General features: G+C 31.5%; 1 protein-coding gene across 1 annotated transcript; it reads right to left on the bottom strand.

The window, feature by feature from the left end:
• Positions 1–4,240: 4,240 nt before the first annotated feature.
• LOC105140894 (probable serine/threonine-protein kinase WNK3) lies at positions 4,241–8,963 on the bottom strand. The gene is made up of 8 exons (XM_011047939.1): positions 8,670–8,963; positions 8,426–8,463; positions 8,027–8,254; positions 7,704–7,927; positions 7,440–7,597; positions 6,168–6,351; positions 5,666–5,803; positions 4,241–5,582 (listed from the first exon to the last, which is right to left on the bottom strand). The coding sequence occupies exons 1-8, from the start codon at positions 8,754–8,756 to the stop codon at positions 4,879–4,881; spliced, it is 1,761 nt and encodes a 586-aa protein (XP_011046241.1). The 5' UTR covers positions 8,757–8,963; the 3' UTR covers positions 4,241–4,878.
• Positions 8,964–25,279: the final 16,316 nt, after the last annotated feature.

Below are 25,279 nucleotides of genomic sequence, written 5' to 3'. Positions count from 1 at the left end.
AAGAAATAAAAGAAAACACTCGCTGTAAAAGGCTTGTATGTTATTAAGAACCAAAGTGTATTTTTGTTTTGTTGTACCTTCCAAAGTTTATTTTTATTGTGAGATAAAGATGTATTTCTCTCATCGAGACATTTTAATACCCTAAAAATACTACAAATCTTTCAATTTTTTTTTTTTAAAATCAATCTAGAAATTTTTTAAAAGTAGATATAATATTTAAGTGATTACTTGTAATTAAAATATCGTCAATATAAATCAACAAAGCTATAGAAGGTTTTCCTTTTTGATATGTGAATAATGACTAATCAGCTTTGGATTGAGCAAACCAGCAACTTCAATTAACTTCAATAGATGTAGAGAACTTGGCAAATCATAGATAAGAAGCTTGTTTTAAACCATATAAAAACTTGTTGAGCAACATACAACACGACATTCTTTTCCATTTGCGAAAGACCAAGATTTAGAGACATAGATGCCTATCAATGTGAAGGAAAGTATCGTGAACAACTTGACCAACAGCACAATGGGAAAAAGTGTCATGATAGTCGATACCTTTCAATTGATTATAACTCTTAGCAACCTAAGGAGCTTTATAATATGCTCTATAAGACTATCAGAGTGTCGTTTGATTTTATAAACTCGACCGCAACTAATAGGTTGTTTGCCTAGTTGAGACGGAATAAGAGACCATGTATTGTTGATTTCTAAAGCTATTAATTCAGATTATATGGTGTTTTTCCAATGAGAATGGAAGGCTGTTTTAGCATATGCGGTAGGCTCAGAGTCCTGACTAACAGGAGCAACAAAGAAGCGATATCCTGGTGGGTATCGATTGTAAGAGACAAATTTATTGAAAGGATATCTCGTAAATTTTGGTAGACTAGATGACCAAGATAACTAGGTGACGCTACTTGGTTGCAAACATAGTCACGTAAAGTTGTAGAAGGGGCAGGAGAACGTTGAGAACAACGCAGAATAGGGACAAGAGGCTGTGAGGATGAAGAAACAGAGGAAGGTGTTTTTTTCTATTAAAGGAAGGAATATCGAGCAAAGACTCGAGAGACAAAATGGATTGATTGATTGAAAAAAAAATCAAAGGGGTAGAGGTGTCCACACAATGAGAGAGTATTGTTTCAACATTGGTGGATGGGAGTGGTAAGAGTAGATTCAAAATGATAAATATTATCATGAAGAACATCTCTGTTAGCAAATATTTGATGGTGCAAATTCATATAGTTTGTAAGCTTTTTGGTCAACTAGATAATCTAGAAAAACACAACGGGTGGCCATGCATACAGTTGCTCAAAAAGAGTTTTCCATGAGAGAAGTGTGGAAAGGTGGTTGTGAGATAGACAGTTGTAAGGACACACTCAGCCTAAAAATATAAAGAAAGATTTGCTTGAAAACGAAGGGCTCGAGCAAACTCAATATATGAAGATGTTTGCACTCTCCAACCCCAATTTGATGAGGAGTATAAACACAAGAATTATGAAAGATTGTTTCATTTTGTTAAAAAAAAAAAGGTTTTATGGAAGTAAACTTTGTGCCATTATCAGTGCAAAAGTTAGTTATAAAAGCATTGAATTGTGTTTTGATGAAAGAACAAAAAAAGGTCAGTAATTAATGTGTTCCACCTTTTCAAATCTAGAGTGATCATCCACAATTATCAAACAATATTTAGCACTGGAAAGAGATGGAATGGAATATGGACCCCAAGTCTCATAGTGAACTCAAAGGGTCGAACAAAAGATAAAGAAAATGAATCCTTTTTGCTTCGCAAATGCACAAACATCACAAACATTATATGTCTTGAAAGGAAACTTTAAAGAACTTTCAGCCATAAAACTTAATCTAAAGAAATATAGATGCCCCACTCGATGATGGCAAAGATCGATGAGGGAAATGTTTTGAAAACATGGTGGACGATTAGCAATGTTTTATATTTTGTTTTATCCAAAGCTAATACAACCAAGTAATAAACTCTCTCTTGATGTTTACCCAAACCAATTGCTTTCTTCATTGTCAAGTCCTGCAAAACACACCAATAGAAAAAAAAAAAAAAAAAAAAGGTTATGAAACAGTCGAGGCCTCTTATAACACAACTCGCCTACATAAGATTCACTTGAAAGGATGGCACATCAAGCACATCTTTAAAATGAAAAGCTGAATTCAAGGGTAAAGTTCTGATTGATGCAATAGGAGTTTGTTCTCCACTCGATATCATAACTGATAGGCAGTAATATAATTAGTGGCATAATTATCGATAATTAATTGAGGAGTGTGCAATTGTGTTTGTGATGAACCTGTAGAGACACCAACAACATCAGCTTGATGATCAGTGATAGATGTTGAGGCTTCATTACCCTTAATGATATATATTATATCTATTTAAATTACAGATATGAAAGACCGGATCGCATTTCTTGCATCATTGGAACCTCTTTGATATTAGTAGATGAAGACTGATTAGCCAAAGGATGGATGGTGCTGTTGTTTTTAAAATGATTTCCCCTTTGATTTGGTTTATGTTTTTGGGTGTCCCGGTGGATATCCATTAAATCTCCAGCATTTCTCTCGCACATGATGATCCTAATCACAACAAGAACAACGTAATATTTTGCGATTAGAAGAGTTGGAGTGGGAAGAATAACCTTGCTGAACTCCTAATATTGCATGCTCGTTCCTTTGTATCGTTGTTGCTGCAGTTTCTGTCATTTCATATGCACTGCCCAAACCTCCCTGCTTTTCTTCTTGCGCTATGAAAGAATAGGCATTTGTGGCATCAGGCAGCGGATTCATCAACAGAATTTGTTCTCTAATTGCATTGTAGAACTCATTGAGTCCCATAAGAAATTGAATCAGTCTATGTATCTTATGGTCTTCTTCATAAGAACAAGCAATATCATTATAGGATCCCAGCTCATCCCACAATCCTTTTAATTTTTGTCTAGCAAGCTGCAACAATCATGTGATCTTGAGTGAGACAAGCTATGTCCTGCTCGATTTAAAAAAAGATGAGAGGAACATTACTTTGACAAAAACAATTTGTAAGGTCTTACCAGGTTTCTTGGGCTGTAGTCAGATATATGACACTATCTGCCAGGTTTCTTGGGCTGTGGTCAAATATATGATACTATTTGGTGTAACTGAATTGAGAATTCAACATAGGATCACATCCTATCCATAACACATAATCATCTGGTTTGTTTTTCACATTGTTTATCATGCAAACAACGCAATGCAACATGTCTACAACAATAATCTGATCATTTCTTGGTTGTCGGTTCCTTGGAGTATAGGATAGAAGTAAAAATTGAAATTAGAATCATTCATGATGAATTTAAACTAGAATAAAATAAAGGTTGGGGAGAAAAAAAAAATACATGTTGATCAATTAGAAACAAGCCTTTTCTAGTCTTAATACATGGAATAATATTTGCTAAAGGTGCATCATATTTGTCAATTGTTCTGCCTCAAACACCATTGATTCCCTCTGAATCTAAACTAGCTGTAAAGGAAAAAATCAGGCACGGGGGCATCCAGGAAGTTTCGTGATCCACCACACGAGAAGTAATGATATCAATGCTTTCGTTCTGGATTTGTTCGGTGCAAAGCAAGATGCTATAAATAAAAAAGGGGCTTCCGAGTATCCAGATCTAAGCATGTGATGGTACGTTTCAAAATCATAACAAAGCTGAAGACGGCCTCAGTCTGTTTTTTATAACATGTTTGGAAGTACACTTATAATTACTTTTTAACGTTTTTCTTATTAAAAAATTTATCAAAATAACATAAGTAAAAATATAATTATAATTACTTCTTAAAGTATTTTTATTTAGAAATATATTAAAATAATTTAAACCCGAGAGATTATTTTTTTCCCCTTCCCTTGCGTCGCAAGAGAGCTACAATCCACAGCTAACTATCTTTAGGGCTTACATGGAATCGCTACCAGCTAAATAGAAGTATTTGGACACATGAAATGCCACGAAAAAAAACCAAAAACAGAGAGAAACAATCTCCTACTTTTTATTATTTTGTCCTTGCTACTTAGCCAGTTGCTCCAGAAACTGAACAGTGCAGCCAACGTTCTACACTAGTCTGCCAGCTTTAGCAACGAACTACAAGCATTTCCACATCCCAATAATGCTAGCATGTGGCAAGAATAATAATATAAATATATAAATAAATAAATAAAACCAACACATAACTCAAGGCACAAATAGCGAAATCTGCATTCAGTCTCGGTAAAATTCACAACCTTCATAGCATTGCCAAGCTTGATGAGTTTGATAAGGTTAATGCAATCACTCCAACAACAATTTTGAACCAGCAAGGCTTCACGTGTAATTCAATCAAATGAAACATATGTACAAGTATACATTCAACAAAATCTTGATGACCCATATCAGACTGAAGAAAGGGCAAACAATATGGAGATAAACTGTGGGTGTGTGAAGTTGGGGGCGTGGTGAAAATTTTTAGGCGAGCTAATATTACAAAAATACAGACTTACTGAACCGTGCCTCCTCTCCAGTGCTTAATTAAGAAGATTAATGTATGATAAATATTGTGCTGCGTCTGTTTCAGGCACATTTTGAGTTGATCACCACCTGTATCTTCATGCTATGATTCTGCTCTTCCGTCTCTTGTGGCTTGATCATCATGTCTTTCAAGTCATGTCAAGCAGCAGGCTTTCTGCAATGAAGATCCTTGAGTCTCGTAGATGTCTTGATCCATCGTGATTGGTAGAAAGCCTTTCAGAGTTCGTCTAATTACAAACTTACTAATCCATTGTCAAGCTGAATATTTGCAATGCAAGACACCTTGAATTCTATAGGGTAGCCCATGACTGTCACGCACTAAATGCACATTCCATCACCGCATTTCATAACCAGGTATTTTCAGTTTACATATACTTAGAACTTCCATGCAGATTTCTGGAGAAACTTCATTCAGAAAGTCTGATATGGCTACTTTGTGCTTCCTCTTTACTTCCTCTAGTTCTTGTTGCTGCATTACCAGAAGATTCTCGAGTTTCTCAGCAATTATCTTGACAGGTGTACTGTTTCTATTAGCAAAAGGCAAATTATCAGATCTATGACTTCCATTTTTTCCACTGCCATCATCACCATCAGACATGCTCCCAGCCTCCAACTGTCCAGGTGACTGAGCATCATTTGGACTACTTGAAGAAGACCCGTGAAAAGACAAGTTAGAACATCCAAGCTTGCTTGGAGAGTTTCCATCAACATCCTTGGGTGAGTCACGCCAATACTTGCGGCCTGAAGACAATTTTTCTAATACAAGACTACCAGGAGAGAGACTAGATTCATTTGACAAAGGTGAATTGTCATCCTTAGTTTCCACAAAAAGTTCTGAGACCTCAGCAGCTAAATTTTCTGGTGAAACATTGTTGGAATCCCAATCGGGGATATGGGACCGAATTTCTGAATCAATCATAGCAGCAATTGTTGAAACGTCTTGATCAGTCACATCCAACTCTTCTACCATTTCACTAGCAACTGCAATTGCTGTATCTACTTCAACATCAAAAGGGAAGTGGATATTGCGGAAATGACCTTGAAGCATGGAAACAACCTTTTAATTAGAATTATTTGTGGATGCTGATGGACAAAACCTTTAATGGAGAGAGAGAGAGAACCTGTGGAATCAGCTATCCTTAGTTTCAGAAATATTGTATTAATGTCTTTCCTCTGACCTTGTACAGAGAAATCTCTACTTGGTTCAACAGCAGAATCCCTGGCACTTTCATTAACATCAAGCTGATCAGAACTACCACCTGCAAATTTATGCAAGGTGTCCAAGCTGAAAAATTAATGATGTGGTAGGCTTACAGAATATAAGGGGGAAAGGGAAAATTTGTGAGGAATCATGTTTCTCTAATTTGGTTGATAACATGAAACAAAAAGGAGGCAAGCACGTTGGGAACCTTTGTACTAGTTGTGAATTGTGTGTTCCCACCAAACTGGCGCAGATTTAAGGACTTAAGAACTTTTCTTGTTGTTTTTCATAGATAGACAAAAAGAAAAGAAAATCTATTTCCCCTTACTCTCATTTTCTCTATCCATGAATCTTTGTCAAGTACCAAACAGAGCGTAAAAAACATTTGAATACCATAGAATTTGGAAGATATTTAAGTTTACCTGAAGAATGGGCTTTGGGTCGTAAAGAGTAACCTCCACTTACATTTTCCTCATCTGATCGAAGAAAGGGATCCATCAAAAGTTCCTTTGCTGGCAATCGGTCAGAGACCTTTGCAATACATTTTTCTATAAATGCTTTAACAGCAGGATCTTTCACCTTTGCTAATGATGCCGGTTTAATTCCCTTTCAAAAAAAAGAAGAAGAAAAAAACCACAATGGCATCTTAGAACCATAATGTAAAACACAATGAAAAAATGATAATGTGCTGGGAGCCACACTGGCTGTGCATGAATTGGGGAACAGGGTGTTAAAAGCTGGACAAGCTTTGATTCAGAAAAGACTTGTCAAGGAAAGGAGACATTAATGAATGCATGAAGGTCTAAAAGCTTCGGTGTCTGATCTAATCTGACAACAAAAGCACGGGAACACTAAAAGTGGATAGGCTCCCTTTTCTCCATTCATCAAACCTCTATGTAGTGGAAATTTTCCAAACGCAAACTAGTTGGCTATTATTAGAGGTATGCTCTGCAGAAAAGCCTACAAACTTCTACTGTACAGATTCAAACTCTATCCTACTGAAGATACAGCCTGATCCATGATAGCAAGAAAACATGTTGCATGGAGGAGGAATGTGACATCTGAGGTAAAGTCAGCATACATTAAGGAGGAATACAACATATGCATGCCAGCACAATATTCAAGTATATTGGGGAACTATATCATGTCCAGAAGCTGAGGGGTTCAATGATATCTACCCTAATATGTCATGTAATAACTAAAGAACTGAGCATTGTATTGGTGCCACATTCTTTCACCAATAAGTGAACTGAAGCTCATATCATAAACTATCATGAGAATCATAAAGTCTATTGAGAACAGAAACTCCACAAGATTAATCCAGGGTTTTCACTTCACAACTTCCATATAAAATCAAGATCGTAAGAAATCTGATACCCAGTGAATCATGTGGTCAGGAATGGATGGAGAAAGAGAACCGAGATTAACACCTAGTAATGGTGAGAATTTTCTTGAAAAAATAGACAAAGAAAATCAACTTCCAATACAATTTGACAAACTAAACTATCAAGACCACAGCGTTTGAAAGTTTAAAGATGCAGCAAGATATTAAGCTACAAAGGCAGAACTGCATATTTTGAATTGTGTTAAAAATAGTCTAGACTCTATGACATAAAACAGGTAGCAAGAATATAAATTACAGAAGTAATTTGTTCAATAAATTTAAATTTGAGCAAGGATGATGAATCCCTTACTGATGTCACTTTCTTATATATTTGAGCAGCATTGGAGCATTCGACGTATGGATACTCAACAGTCACCAACTCCAGCAAGCACATGCCAAAGGCATAAATGTCAACAAGCTCATTGTATTCCTCCTCATAAAGCTCTGGTGCCATAAACTCCGGTGTACCTAATTTCACGGTAACAATACCATTATCATTGTGTACAGAACAACTTCCATGTAAAAAGTAAAATAAAACAAAATAACATGCAAATCACCGGAAAGCAGTCCTCACCAATAACACTATGAGCGGACCGAGCTTGCTGAAGAATGGCAGCCAAACCCAAGTCACCAATTTTCACCTCACCTTGGTTTCCATTAACAAAGATGTTGTCACATTTTAAGTCTCTGTGAATAACTGGTGGATCATGACTATGAAGATATAAAAGTCCCTCTAAAATCTGCTTAGACCATTTCTTCAATGCTCTCAGATCAACATGCTTATGCTTCTGCCGATACCTAGACAGCGAGTAAACACGCACCTCAACTCAACCAAGAGCACAATCAAACAAAATCCAAAAACAAGAGATGTTTTAATAGTAGAATTCAGAGGCTTACTTCCGCAATGTGCCTGAAGTGAAAATTTCAGTGATGAAGTTGATATTCTCATTTTTGGTATCGACCCACGAATTGTAAAACTTGATAATGTTTTTATGCTTCAAAGTCTTCAGCAAATGAACTTCAGAAAATAAACGCTCCAAATCCACCGAATTACGCAATAGATCTGCCACTTTAACTTGATTCCAAGCTACTTCTATTCCTTCCAATTCATCAAATGCTCTATATCTAAGCCCCCATAATTCAATCAAGGACCAGAACAATATATAATTTCAAACCCATTAAACCATGCATGTATATCACGCACACAGAGAAACAATACTAACAGCCACTTTCATTATTCATGCAAAAGTTGTTTCCTTTGTAAAGTGACAAAGATGTAAAAAAAGAAAAGGATACACTTTCTTGAAAGCACCCCTGCCTAAAACCTCTTTATACTGCAAGAAAGACAATAAAAGAATCCATTAATCAAAATGCCAGAGTAACTAATAAAATACATAGCATTGAGCTGAGAAAGAGACATTGCAACAATATCATTTATTTCTAACATGGGCTAATTCAACTCTGATCAACAAAAGCCAAAAATGGAAACTTCAATCAAAATCTCAAATTACACGAGGAAAGAAGAAGCACAGATACAGACCCGACCATAACGACCAGAGGGGTCAATCTCGACGAATTCAGCATCAGAATCATCGGGGTCTGGCTCGGACGAGGATTCATGTGGCATCCTCAGCTTCCCCCAAAAAAAACAGAAACCTTTTTTTTTAATTTATTTTATGTCTTTCAAGATAGATCAAATTCAAAAAGCAATAGTGTTATTGTTCTGAGAATAGGAGAAAATGGCAGAAATAGAAATGGAAATGGAAGAAGTGTGGAATAGAAAGAGCATTAAAAAAGAAGAAGAGCGTTGAACGAAGGGTGAGTTGTTTTTCATCGTCACCATGAATTGATTTCTTTTAGCGTTGAAGGAAGCAATGACCCCTCGTATTAATTGCCTTTACTCTTTTTTTCATAGTCATCATGAATTGATTTTTTTGAGGGTGTTTTTAAAAGTATAGTTATAATTATTTTTTATGTTAAAATATATTAAAAAAAATTAAAAAAAATTATATTTTATATTAGAACATTAAAATAATTTAAAATATAAAAATAAATTATTTTTAATAAAAAATTAAATATTTTATAAACATAATTTACACAATATCCTAAAACATCTTCTTAGATTTAATTAGTTGTGTATATATGTGAGTAAAAAAATTAAAAAATTAATTAAATTTTAAAATTTTAAAAAATAATTGAAAAAATCAAATTATAAAAAAATTAAATGAACTAATTATAATATTTAAAAAATTGACTGGTTTAAAGTTTGGAACAGTATTATACAGCCTCTATGTTCATTATTTTTATTAATTGATTGCTAGTAATATTATTTTATTGTGCAATTAAAAGATTATTGTTTTTTTATTTTCTCAATCGATGAGTAAAGTTAAAGTTGATAAATGTCTTTTAAAGTATTTAAATATATTAAAATAAAAAAGTTATTTTTTAATAATAATATATAAAAATAATTTAAAAATAAAAATAAATAAATTTTACAAAACTATTTTTCAAAGAGAGACCTCATTACATGGCACAGAACACAAGTGGCAGAGATCTTAGATGTTGTCACTTAAGATGGGGGGTCACTGCACGTGTCAAGCTTCAAAAGTGCTCAACTTTTCTTTTTCTGAAAAACAATTTTACGACTATATTAATTTAATTTAATTTAATTTTTTAAATTTGAACAAATTTTTAATTTAATATCAAGAGCAGCATTGCCAGAACTGGTAATGATTGTGGACATGGGGGGTGTTGTGCCGCCTTGTTAACAGTAATAGCCACCGACGATTCAGTGGGGTTGACGGCCGACATATCACGCAAGGTCCATATCAATCAACTCTTCAGGTGAGGGAGGAATGATATCTGGGGATTGAGAAAAATATATTTATTCATTAAAAAAAACTAAAAGCTGAACGAAAGTTATTAATGTAATAATATAATTGTTAGATTATTTTTTATCATTTTAACTTTCAACAAGGTATTTGAATAAGATACCTAGAATATGCTGGTTTTTTCAACATAAAACAATTATTTTTTTATAAATTATATAGATTTAAATTGATCATTTTATTTTATTACAGCTAAATTACCTATTTGACTTTCAAATAAAATAATTTAATGCTTACTTCTCAATGATATTTTTTGTATTTTTAATTTTTTTAGAATAATATAGTTATTTTAATGCTTTTAAAGATAAAACCATCAAAATTCCCACTCAAGAGTTTTCTTCTCTCTTTTTCTTTTTTCTTTTTTTCTTTTTGCATTGTTTTCATAGTAAATTCTAAGGGTATATAAGAGTATTGTTATAAATTAAATTTATTAAATATAATTAAAAAACTACTTGTCACGACCCGAATCCCGGATCCATGACCGGCACATAGGCAAGGTTCCCCTCCAAGGTTCCATATCTATGCGAACCCAAACTTACACACAAACTTATCCTAACTCAATCAAAGTTCAACGCAGCATTAATAACAAAATCAAATTCATAATATAATTAAATTGTCTTAATACAAGAGTTAATATAATTTTATAGTTTTAGAGCACTAATTAGACATAAAGGAAAATGTATGAATTACAACCAAAAGAGCAAGTTCTGAAAGTCCAACAAAAGTGACCTGCTATCAAGCTATAAGCCTGAAAATGATAAATAATGAGAGTGTGAGTTCAACAACTCAGTGAGTAGATAACGTTCAATATACACACACGAGATAATACAATAATGAGAAATATATATACAAGTATGAATTTAGGTTCTTATAAAAAGGTTTCTCAAATAGGCCATAACAAGAATGTCGTATGGTAAAATCGTCAGAAAATCAAAATGCAATGAGCATGAGGCTCTGTACTGTGGGATGATCAGTCCACACAGGTTAGTGACTCCCCCAACCAACTAGGGTTCAGATACGATGTGCACAAAGACTAACACTACCCTGTTAGCATGGGTATTCTGACTGACATACCATAGAGTTATAATCATAATCAAACAGATATATTAATATCTCAAGGCTCAACTCATGACATCAATCAAATGAGGAGCTATCAATTCAGAAGTCAATCCAAAATACATATTGGTTCATATCAAGAATTCGGATTCAACAAATGATCATGCTTATCATAATAAGGATAATAATCACCATATATATTATCAAGAAGCATGATCCAATTCATATTAACAAATCAAATATTTATAATATTCTCATGCATATGGAAAATTATCCACTCACCTGACTCAAAAGCAAACAGAAATCAAAAGCAGACACCGAAAAAAATCCTACTGACGTCCTGCCGGTAGAATATCAGGATTATCTGAATACAAAGGAGACATATTCAAGAATGACTCAAAAAAATATATAACCTATTTAATACACTTATTTAAGGATATATTCCATAACCCTATATATTTTTGAACTAATTAGTTATATTCCAAAAACCAAAAAATTAACGATTTTCTCAAAATCTAATCCATAATAAAACAAATAATAAAATTGGTAATACTTCACTAACTAACTCTCAATTATTCATCAAACACATCTGCAAAAGCTAATATTACACCTAGGGACTAATCTGTAATTTATTATATTTTTAAGGGTCAAATTGTAACTTAATCCATTTGGAGGACCAAACTAAACTTATCATAAATCCATGAATATACTGAAATTCTGACCATAATAAATCCTCATTTCTGTCCAGATCATCTCATTATGCTCCAGGGACCATTCTGGAATTTTATCAAATTTTTAGGGTTAAATGGTAATTTTTGTCCAATTGAAGGACCAAATTGAAAGTGTTAAAATTTCATACCTATCCAGGAATTCTGCCCATAATTTATCTTTTATTCTGTTTAGAATCTCGGAATATGCCCCAGGGACCAATCTGTAAATTTTTCAAAGTTTGGGGACTAAACTGTAATTTCCACAAATTGAAGGACCAAAATGAATTTTCGTCATCTTCAACCTCCAACCCAGAATTTCAACAGAAACCCACTGTTCTTTCCTTATTTCTAACATAATTTCACCGTTCAAACAAAATCATAACTTAAAATCATCATCTTTCAATTTAATCTCTCAAAATCCACTAAATAATCCATTACCCATAACAATCAACCCATAACATTCAATTAATTCATCAATCAAACCCAAGACACAAATTTTCAAAACCCTAACATTTATCAAAACCAAAATTAAAACTTAATCAACACATAGTTATATATAATCTTACCTTTAAACTTATTTCCTTCAACTCCTTTATATTTTTCTTTTAATTTCCCTCTTCTTCTTCTTTCTCCCTTCTCTCTCCTACCGATTCTCTCTCAAATTTCAGATCACTTATTTTTTTTTTTACTTTCTATTTATATTTATCAAGTTTTGTTGAATTACTACACTACCCCTCATTCATTTATACCCACACTTTAAGCCACCAAGGGCTTTATTGTATTTTCCTACTCATTTATTCAAAACATCACACTACTAGTATATGTTGAGAACACATCAACATGTATGTGGATGTCTTTATGCTTTTAAGATGATATATGAGGGTTTATTCAATAATTAAATACTACTTTTCATGATGACATTTGAAAGTTCTTGATGTTTTCATCTCGATGAGGTAACATTTATCTCAAAATTTATGGTAGTTTGACACTGATGACCTTTTCATTTCTCTTTTTTATTCTCTCTCAACCTAGATTTTCAAACAAGTCCTTTAAAAATTAAAAAACAACTTTTTAATTTCTTCATTCTTCATATTTGGTTCTTTTTGTTTTTATTATGATTTTTTTATCTTGAATAATTTATAAAATTAATATGCATTTTCAATTTCATCCTTCTTAAATTTTTTCATCTTTCAAACTTGGTCCTCATTCTTTTACTTACTAGTTTTTGCTTGTAATTATTTTTTACATTGATTTTTATTTTATGATTTCACCCTCATTTGATTTTTTTCTATTAAATTTAATCCTTATTTTTTTGATTGTCAATTTTTTTTTTGCTTTGACAAGATTTTATTGAAAATATTTTTTAGATTGATTTTATTTTATGATTTTATCCTCTTTTTGTTTCTTTCCTGTTAAATTTAATTACTATTCTTTTAATTGTCAATATTTTTGCTTTGACAAGTTTAAAAAAAATGATATTTTTAATTGATTCATAACGAATGTCTTGATTAGAACTAAATATAGAGTTTTACGTGTTATAAATTTTTAAAATTTGACTATATTTGGGATATGTTGTTTGTGTTTGCTTAGTTTTTTTCTATGTGCCTAATTTTGCAGGGAGAGTGTTTGGCAAGGCTAGAAGAGCACAAAAAGGGGCAGAAGGTTTCCGATTGATGACCGCCACGATCCTTTGGAGGATGCAAGACGAAATGAACCTGGGGAATATATTTCTTATGTGCCTCTTTGTGGTTTCGAGCTGTATTTTTTATTTCTTTCCATTTAAGGTTCAAACGATATTACAATCCTACTTCAGGCCTTAGTGCTCTTCCACCGGAAAGAGATATTCCGATTAGATACCAGACATTACTAGAAGAAGAATGCACAACCATTTTTTAAAGCTTTTAGTATACGTATACGAAGATCAAAATGTAAACGAAGATCCTTTAAAATACAGGAACAGGCTGGTTCCAACCCAGAATACATTATCATTGTATCGCGCGTTCAAAATTATTAGGAAATTATGCAGGTAACATTAAATAAACTGAGAATCAAAATTTATGCTCATAAGATTCTTCGCCAATTTATAATTTAAAACCTTGCAGCTTGCTGAATATGCTACCAGAGGCCTCATCCCAAGATTTCAAAAAACAAATCCCTATGTTAAACTTGACAATAACATGGAGAAGGAGTTGGAACAAAAACGGTCAGTAACTTAACTTGCCAGGATGATCAAATCCACCAACTTTCCCAAGGAATGGATAATCGATCCCCACTAGATATAGAACTTGCTAACGTTTCTTCAGTGAATTCATCCTGTCTCTTAAATAATAGCCTAGCCCTCCTCGCTCTCTTCTTGTCATCGAGCACCGCTATCTCCTTTATGTTAGGTGAGTACCTGTCATTCATCACCCACCCACTTGTTCATAATGTAGAAATGAAGAGCACCATCAATATAAAAAGCAGTGATAAGTATCACCTCTTCGCTAAAGGAGGGGGACAAAGTCTACTAGAAAACCTTTACTTAAAAGGGGACTAAACACAAAATAGACCAAGACAAGAAACATAAATATGGAATTTCATATGGAGAAGAGTAGTCAACAAGCGTATTATCATATCTGCACAACAGCTCATTCTATCACAGCAGATTACAAGCAGAAATTAGAGCAAAATACAAGTTATTGTTAGATTTAACACAAGATAATGTCAGTATTGTTCATCTAGTGGTCAGTTTATTGATATTGAATTTAACAAAGAGGAGAAGCCAAAGAGTCTAAACTCGAGATTTTTGTTTAGTTGTTGTTCTTCAAAGATAAATATGCATGCATATGAAATTTGTCTACCTTGGTAGGATGGTGAGAAAATTCAGATGCATATGAAGGGATATGAACATTAAATTGGGTGCCTTCTAATAAATGTACTAGGTTTAAGTTGAAACAGGTAATCCTATCAACAACTTCAAGCACCATGCGTGTATACAAACACACACACACACACACACACAAATAATACATGTACAGATAAATTATATTTTAACAGTGCACATAAAGAACATGGATCCAGCTCCATATAGCTAGGTTAGGGTATATAAGATTCAAGATGCAGGTGAGCAGGATGTCATATTTTTCAACTCGAAAAATTTGAAAAAATAAAAATAAAAATAAAGAATTATAGTTAAAGAAACAAAGCAGGAAGATCTGTAAGTATCAACGTCATCCAGTCAAAAAGATGTGCCTTATTCAAACTTCTGATACACAGAGACATGGCATATCTCTGCTGAGGGGGTTGTAGGTCATACTTTGGCATCAACGACTTGCCAAATGTGCCTCGGATACCCAAGGGCCTCACAAAAGGGTATAACATGACTCATTATTTAAGCATCACAACCAGGTAAGTCTCCCTGACACTTTATAATTTGAGAAGATAAAGGTAACACCATCTCCTATTTTACCAAGTTCCTGAACTGGATAATACAGAAGGATAAGGTTTTATTCTCTATCCCACAGGGAAATGCTAGTTTCTAATCCCAGTTTAAGTAAACTGTGTGACAAGGTATATATAGTTTTAACTTCTGATCTAGTTAACAGAAACCTTGCCATGTACATCCAAATTGTTACCACAATTTCTTTTCTCCCATGATCAATCTACAATATGGACAAAAAGGAAAAAGAAAATGAAGGAGCGTTCTCTATAACTTCAACATATCCAAGTGAAGGATGAAAGTTTAATGTTCTTAAGAAACTATATAGAGCTTAATTTAACTTCATTGATATTCAAACGCATAACGTGTCTGCATGCGAAACAGAAACAGATCAATACAATCAGCAGTCTTGATGATCCAAAAATCACCTCACACCCCCAAAGATGATGGGGGTTCAAAGATCCACGCATAACAATTGTCTTTGAAAAGGATAACGAAGCAAACACTTCCTGCAAAAAGATTGACTCCTTTCTTTACTGATTCCTACACATATAAATACTAAGCACTGTCCTCCATTCATAGTTTAAGTAAAATTTCATGAACTTCACAGGTATCTTAATCAACGTTATACATTGATGTCAAAACACATGATGACCTTGACTCGTAGAATTTGATACAAAATTTATTGGATAAGAATTCTCCAAAACATCAAGGAAGAAAGAAAAGGAAGTCCAAATAAAGCGTACTTCCAGAATTAGGCAGCAAGAAATGACACCAACAGAGCCATAGCTTGATTAATGAAAGGAAAAATATTCCATCACCACTTACAGAGGGAATTAAGAGGGATTCAACTCCAACACCTGCCCTTTGGGCCCTTACTTGCTCCACTGCTTCCCTATCCAGAATCTGTTTAAAAAACAGTACAACAGTAAAGAAGAGAAATGCTGCTTTTCTATGTGCGCGCGCATACCTGCATTATGTGCCTGGCAGTTTTATCGAGTCTCTTGAATTTGATGCGCGAAGGAACATCAACGGTAGGCGCTGACAAACCTTCCGAAGAATTTTCTGCCAATGTTGTCATGCTCTTCCTACGAGGTGGGAAATTCTTGCTCCTTTTTCTGCCCAATCAGACAAATTCAACCACTTAAATTCAGCCAAGCCAAGGTTATTAAAAATGCATTTTGACTCATAAATTTTATGATTTTACAAATTAAAACATATAAAACATGAAAAATAAGTTTAAAACTCAAAAACTAGTAAAATCAATCAAATCCGATCAAACTTGCATAAAATCGGTACAGCTCGTAAAAAATGTCAAACATGGAATGATTTCATGTGAAAATATGAAAGAGCTGCAGCAGCTGTTGACTCCCCCACCCGACACTCCGCATTTCCAGTAATTAAGTTGTTCTCCTTTTCCCTTTCCCCTTCCCTAGTTCCCCCTTTTCTCAAATCGCCAGCATATTAAGAAATCTTTAATCTCCCTTCCCCAGTTCCCCCTTTCCCCAAATCTCCACTCTCCACTCACCAGCAACGCCTCTGATCTGAATCTAAATTGTCTCCACTCTCCACTCACTAGCAGCATCTCTGATCTGAATCTAATTGTCTCCACTCTCCATTATTCACTCTCCACTCTCTCAGTGCCTCTGGTTTTGCTTGCTATCGAGAATAAGGTAAGAATTTATTCCCAAGCTTTGTTTTTTGTATCTCGTCTGGTATTCCATTGTGATGCTATAAGAAATCAGGTTACAGGTTTTTCATTTTTTTTGTTAGACTTTGTTGCTAGAAATATTAGAGTTGCGAGAAAGTTAATATGTGAATAATGGTGGTGATTCTGGTGAAATTCGTGTAGAAAATTAAATATCATGTCACTACTGAGTTTTCCATTTCTCACTTAATTGTACATGGAAAATTGGGTTTTCGCTTTTTCTGTTTCTGTACTTGTTTTGGGAGTTCATTTGCAAATAATGTGAACATTTTCATTGGATAACCTGGGATTACCCAGAGAAATAAAGTCATTGAAATATGAATCTTGAAGTTTTAAAAAGTTGGATAGTCATTTGAAATATTGTCTCTTGTCGTTGTTGTGCCATCAAATATTGACCGTTGAGCATTATTTTGCTGCAAAGAGCTTGATTGCTCGACTTTCTTTCGAGATTGAAGGATTAGGAATGATTCCTTCTGGCAGACCTGAGAGTAGTTTTGGCATTGTTTTTGTTTCAGCTCAACGGGCTAACATTGAAGATGGTTCCCTTGACCTGCAGAATTTTTGTTGTTCAAGCATTTCAAGGAGAGATGATGCTTGTGGGGAAGCTAAGGGGATCCACACTCTACATAGCTTTGGGTTTGGAGACCCCCTGGCAGAAGAAGCGGTGGATTCTCCAGTAATCCTAATTTCTCTTGTCTCATGCCAGACAATTTCATATAATGCTTTTGAATTGACCGCCAATTTTTTTTAGTTGTGGGATATCTGGGTACATAGCCTCTCTCTGTCTCTCTGAATCTTTCTGTCTGCTTATAACCAATTCTCTTCCTGATTCAAGCCTTGTTGTCTGCATTAAGTTTCATCCACAAGCAAGCAAAAGAATGGCGTGAGCCAGTAGTGGAGTGGGAGCATCCTGATGCTAAGGATGCCTTTCATGGCCTTGCATGGTTGTGGGACACCATTAAGGTAGACCCCTTACGGCTTGTTAAGCATTATATATGTTTTAGTTTTGAATCATTGGCTTTAATTCTGATTAATTTGTATGAATATTCCAGATATGCTAGATGGATAGTATTTTTGAGTGAACCCACAAAAAAAAAAAAGGAAGTTAATTAATTTTGAGAATTTGATTGGATTCAAAGTTTATGGCTTTTAATTACTTGGTGATCTTTTTGTAGGAGGATGGTGTGAAGGATGACAAGCCTCTTATTTATAAATGAAAGAAAACATGCTCTGAATCACTCTTACACTGTTTCAGATATGCTCTCTGTTCTGTTTATGGTGATAGAAAAGCTGCTAAGTTGATAAGAATTATACTTGAAGTTTTTTTAATATAATTTTGTGATATTACAATTCACGTTTATATTGTGTGATTTTACAATTCAAATTTATATTATATTTTTTTATATCGTGTTAAAAATATATTTATACAAACTTTGAGCCAACCCCACTCAATTTCGCCATATGTTGGCCGCCACAACCAATTAAGAAGAAATTAATTATAAAAAAAAAGAGAATAAACACGAAAATTGAATGGAAAAGAAGGAGGAAGATATAGAAAGTTAAAGAGTGTTCGAAGAATCAGAGTTGGAAAGTCTTAATCCATGAATTTTAGGAGGTAAATAAGCTAAAGTGGATTTGAAATGAGATGTGTTTACGTTTAGTCTTCGAATTAAACTTCCGTACAGAGATTGCATTGCTTCCACTTAGACTGACCGACCCTGTTTGGTCGCTCAGAAACTGAAACAAAATGATTTCTCATCATCGAAAACCCTGCTTTTCTCTCTTTCCTTGATGGGTTACTTGGACTGACCAAAATGCCCCCTTTGAATTTTCAGAAGACCTGTCGTTTTGAAGGGGCAGCACTTGTTGTTTATATTTCCTTTTAAAAAAAAAACAAAAAGAAACACATTAAACACAAAGGAGAGGGGATGAGCTCCTATCTTGGCAGGGTAGCAATCTAGCGCACAGGTGAGTCGGCTACCATTCCGACAAACTTCTTTGTTTTTTTTTTTGTTTTTTTTTTATAGAACCATATTTTTTCATATTTAAGCAAATATGGAGGAATCTCCATCCCACTTACTTAGAATATTATAATAGCCCTGTAGGTGCGCGCTTCATGACAGGTTATATTTTTTTAATAAAAAATTATTTATATAATATTTTTTTTACATGTTTATTATAAAATTAAAATACTTTTATATATATATATATAACTATACATGGCTAAAAAATCGAGATTTAAGGTTTTTTACTTGAAAAATTATTTTTCAATCTATTTTGACTTAAAATATTTAAAAAATATTCTAATAACCATGATAAATCTATTTATAGCTTTAAAAAACTAAAAACATCATTTTAAAAACTGAAATCTATCCAAAATAAAAAAAATTTATCAAGCTCAAATATATTTTTTCATGATCTTTAAAAGTAAAAAACACATAATATGAATTTTTTTCATCAAATGAAATCATTTGACACAAATTTTTTTATTATTTTGGTGGCTTAAATCGCTGTAAATAACATTTTTTTTCTCTCTCTCTCTTTATTGCTAGAATTCGACGACCTCTCTCTCTCTTCTTTTAAACAAGAAATAAAAAAATAATTTTTTTTACCAAAAATAAATTAAAAAAATATTGAGGTACTAAATATGTATAATTTTTAAAGTATAAGGACTAAATTAAACTTTTTGTATGAACTTTAAAATCATCACCCATTTGTGGTGTCTTTTCTACTCTAGTCCTTCATTTTTTATTTTATTTATAGTCAAAGAATTTGATTCAATTTCTCTTGAATTTGGCCCTAAAATGATACAATAACACAAAAAACAAATTTGATGACTAAATTGAAAGAAAAAAAAAAGAACAATATGTCAATAGTGAGATGTGAGAAGGTGTAAAGTACTCATCTCACACACTCTAGTTTTATTAGTTAATTTTATAAATAAGACTTTATTAATAATAAAAAAAAGTCATAATGTACTCTGAACTTTTTCATTGAACGAGTTTTCCCTAAACTAGTTATTTTACAGAAAAAGTCTATTTGAGTGTGACTACGGAATTAATATTTTGGAATTAGATAAATATAAACTTAAATGAAACACTATATTTTACTAACACTAAAAGAGGCATAAATGCATCAATATTTTCGCATTACATATGTATAAAAGATAAAACTCAACTTAAATTTTATGTTTTAAAAAAGACTTTGACAAAAATAATAATTTTATTTTTTAAAAAAGACTTTGACAGAAACAACAATGGAAACTAGCCTTCTAAGTAACAACCAATATTTTCATTTATTTGAAACTCTCAAACTCATATTATTTTATACATAAAACTTATAACCTCTCTTACTTATAAATGAGTTGAAGTCACTGTAAATCAACAGGGAATATATTACACTATCAAGCCTTATTGATTGAAGATCCATATCCATCAACATTAATTAAATATAAAACTTATAACCTCTCTTACACTGTTTCAGTTATGCCCTCTATTCTGCTTATGGTGATAGAAAAGCTGCCAAGTTGATAAGAATTTTTAATTTAATTAAAATATTTTACTTATAATTTTGTGATATTACAATTCATATTTTTTTATATCATGTTAAAAATATATGTTAAAAATATATTTTATGTGATATTACAATTCAAGTTTATATAGTGTGATTTTACAATCCAGATTTATATTATATTTTTTTATATCATTTAAAAATATATGTTAAAAATATATTTTAGACAAACTTTGAGCCAACCCCACTCAATTTCGCCATATTTTGGCTGCCACAACCAATTAAGAAGAAATTAATTAAAAAAAAAGAATAAACACGAAAATTGAATGGAAAAGTTGAAGGAAGATACAGCCAAGTGGTGAAATGAGCGAAAAGTTAAAGAGTGTTCGAAGAATCAGAGTTGAAAAGTCTTAATCCATGAATTTTAGGAGATAAATAAGCTAAAGTGGATTTGAAATGAGATGTGTTTAGGTTTAGTCTTCGAATTAAACTTTTGTACAGAGATTGCATTGCTTCCCCTTAGACTGACCGACCCTGTTTGGTCACTGAGAAACTGAAACAAAATGATTTCTCATCATCGAAAACCCTGCTTTTCTCTCTTTTCTTGATGGTTTGGCGGTTTATGTACTTTGACTGACCAAAATGCCCCCTCTGAATTTTCAGAAGACCTGTCGTTTTGAAGGGGCAGCACTTGTTTATATTTCCTTTTTGAAAAAAAAAAAAAAAACACAGTAAAGCACAAAGGAGAGGGGATGAGCTCCTATCTTAGCAGGGGAGCAATCTAGCGCCCAAGGTGAGTCGGCTACCATTCCGACAAACTTCTTTGTTTTCTTTTTTTTTGTTTTTATAGAACCATAATTTTTTATATTTAAGCGTATATGGAGGAATCTCCATCCCACTTATTTAGAATATCATAAGAGCCCTGGAGGTGCGCTTCATCGCAGGTTATTTTTTTTAATAAAAAAATATTTATATAATATTTTTTTGACATGTTTTTTTTTATATATATATATAACCATAACTATACATGGCTAAAAAATCAAGATTTAAGGTTTTTTACTCGAAAAACCATTTTTCAATCTATTTTAACTTAAAATGTTTAAAAAATATTCTAGTAACCATGATAAATCTATTTATAGCCTTAAAAAACTAAAAATATCATCTTAAAAATTAAAATCTATCCAAAATAAAAAAATTTATCGAGTTCAAATGTGTTTTTTCATTATCTTTAAAGGTAAAAAACATATAATATGAATTTTTTTTCATCAAATAAAATCATTTAACACAAAAATCTTATTATTTTGGTGGCTTAAATCGCTGTAAATAACATTTTTTTTCTCTCTCTATTGCTAGAATTCGACGACCTCTCTCTCTCCTCTTTTAAACAAGGAATTAAAAAATAAAAAAAATAATTTGTTTTACCAAAAATGAATTGAAAAAATATTGAGGTACTAAATATGTATAGTTTTTAAAGTATAAAGACTAAATTAAACTTTTTGTGTGAACTTTAAAATCATCACCCAATGTGGTGCCTTGTCCTTTATTTTATTTTATTTTATTTTTAGTCAAAGAATTTTATTCAATTTCTCTTGGATTTGGCCTTAAAATGATGCAATAACACAAAAAACAAATTTAATGACCAAATTAAAAAAAAAACAAGAAAAATATGTCAATAATGAGATGTGAGAAGGTGTAAAATGTTAGCTCAACAGTACTCATCTCACGCATTCTAGTTTTATTAGTTAGTTTTATAAATAAGACTTTATTAATAATAAAAAAAAAGTTATAATGTGCTCTGAACTTTTTTATTGAATGAGTCTTCTCTAAACTAGTTATTTGACAAAAAAAGTTTATTTGAGTGTGACTACGGAATTAATATTTTGAAATTAGATAAATTTAAATTTAAATGAAACACTATATTTCACTAACACTAAAAGAGGCAGAAATGCATCAATATTTTCGCATTACATATGTATAAAAGATAAAACTTAACTTAAATCTTACTTTTTAAAAAAGACTTTGACAAAAACAATAATGGAAACTAGCCTTCTAAGTAATAACCAATATTTTCATTTATTTGAAACTCTCAAACTCATATTATTTTATACATGAAATTTATAGCCTTTCTTACTTATAAATGAGTTATAAATCAACAGGGAATATATTACACTATGAAGCCTTATTGATTGAAAATCCATATCCATCAACATTAACTTATATATAAAACCAACCCCAATATCCAAAAATTGACAACTTTTTTACTTGCTTTGCTTATATGTTTAATTCTTTTTATTTACACTATTGAGTTTTAAGGCCATCACTTTTTAAAAATGAGTTTTCTATACTTCTTGTTCATCAAAGTTTTATAGGTTATTTTATTTAATTATTGCTATCAATTTTATTTTTATGTTTCTCTTTTAAATGCTATACTTATGTAGATTTGGTGGTTTAATGGTGATCCAACCTTACTTTCTTGAGTTGCAGTCCTAATATGTTGAATTGCTATCCCTTGTCAAATAAACATCTCACCTAAAATTTTAAGTTATTAAATGATGCTTAAGATATGTTTTATATTATTCTCTAATACATTCCATTCATGTGAAAGCTCTTTCAATTTAAGATTTGTATAGATCCATATTACCTCGTGTTTAATTTTTATCAAATAAAATGAGGGTAGTGAAATTTAAAATCATGACCCCTTTGTCAACAAGATTATGATACTATGTCCAAGAACAATCTCATCCAAAAATTTAAGCTCTTAGATGAACCCTCAAGATATGATTTATATTATTCTCTAACATCTTAATATGCAAATATATTTTTATTTTCTTATATGATCATACAAAAAATTTTAAATATTTGTAAAAATAATATTCTTTTATCTTAGATACCTGTCTATTAATTCTTGATTATATGTTATTGTCACTTATATACATATAACAAGTACTCTGAAGATCTTGAACTGAGTTTCTTTTATTTTTCTTGATTCTTTTTTTACTATCCTTTTTTCTGGAACACTATCATGCTAGATAGTTTAATATAAAAAACAAAAAGCTTGCATGTGATGTAGCTTACCATAAGTAATATATTGTTAACTAATGGTTATCTTTTGATTGCATAACCAACATCTTATTCTTGATCTTTAAATATCATTTTTTTTAGATTTTTTATATATCTTAATATTATGTGACAACTCTTTTTTTCTCTCATTTTATCCGATATCCCTTTGCCTTAATTACATGAAATCAATAAATTTTATGGTGCTCAAGTTGTAACTGCTAACATCCTGTTAGTTACTCAATGAGATGAAATAGATAGATACAAATAGGAGAGCAAAAAAGTATGTAAAAATATTCTTATTACTTTTGATAGGTCATGTATTTTATTCTATCTTTCTCTTATATTTTATTCTTTCTCTCTATAGTATTTGTATTTTTTTTTAAATGAATCTTATTGAGTAACTAATAAAATATCATTAGTTATAGCTTCAAAACCATAAAGTCTTCTCATGAAGTCTTACTTGTAAATAATATATGGGTTTTATAGATTTTAAGTTGTTATTGGACTTTATTTTATATTATTATGAAAAAGAAAATATATAGAACTTATATTTACATATTAAGTTACAAAAAAAAATCAATTATAACCAAGATAATAGTAATTTGAAGTCATGAAAGAAAAAGCTTGATAGATGAAAAGGTTGAGGCAAAATTGTTTTATTTTAATGATAAAGTTGACGTCAAACTTAACATTTTATTATAATGAGAAAATAGTAATAAAAAACTTTTACAGAGTTAAAATGTCTTACAAAGACTAGCATTGAAGGTTTGCTCTATAAAAGAATATATAGCTTCTAAAACCTTTTTTTTTCCTAAACTTTTATAAGATAATTTAATTAAGAGAATGATAACATCAAAATAAAATGTTCTTAAAAGATGAAATTTACATGACTATATATGAAGGGTTTCATGATTAAAATACCAAGAAATCAGTTTGATCAAAAATATATGAAAACAAAGTTATTTTTCCAAACCATAATAAGTACATTGCCTTCTAGCTAGTGAGCTTAGTATAACAAAAAACAATCACCAAGACAATAACCTATTCTCACACATCTATATAAGTTCACCATTTAAATCTCGTTGTCAGTTAAAGTAGTGATTGTGTATGTGTCTATTTAATATTGTGGTGCTAAAATACTTTTTAAAAGTATTTTTTTAATTAAAAATGTATCAAAATGATATATTTTTTAATTTTTTTTCTATTTTTAATATATACACATCAAAATCATTATAAAAACATATAAAAAAATATTAATTTAATACTTTTATAATAAAAAATACTTTAAAAACAAGTTATAACACAAAAAGTACATGCATAAAGAATCCACCAGATATAAAGCTAAAATTAAGATAATGTGCGATTACATTTCAGCATAGTACAATAACAATTGTACTTTGATTATCCAAATACATATGAAATTCCCTTGCATTTGTTAAAAAAAAAACATATATACCTTTCAACTTTTAAACTAGTATATTAATGTGATCTTTATTTAATTCTAAGATATTGATCATATAAAATTGATTTTTTAAAAAAACTTAAATCTTGGAGTTAATATTTTTTAAAAAAACTTATTTAATTTTTTTAATGTATCTAACTGATGTGAAAGGAATATTTTTAAAATTTTATGAAAAACATTAATATTAGCTCAACTTTATTTTAATTTTGCTAAGTAAGAAACTTTATTTTTCACTTTGAACTAGTCAAAAAAAATTCAAATCTCCTACTTTTTATAAAGGATTAGACCTAATAACTAGGGGTATATAACTAATCGATATTACATACCACCATTTAGTT

This window comes from Populus euphratica, unplaced genomic scaffold (genome assembly GCF_000495115.2).
Source record: "Populus euphratica unplaced genomic scaffold, PopEup_1.0 scaffold145.1, whole genome shotgun sequence".
In the NCBI taxonomy this organism is placed as follows: Eukaryota; Viridiplantae; Streptophyta; class Magnoliopsida; order Malpighiales; family Salicaceae; genus Populus; species Populus euphratica.
This window is presented reverse-complemented; position numbering and strand designations above follow the sequence as displayed.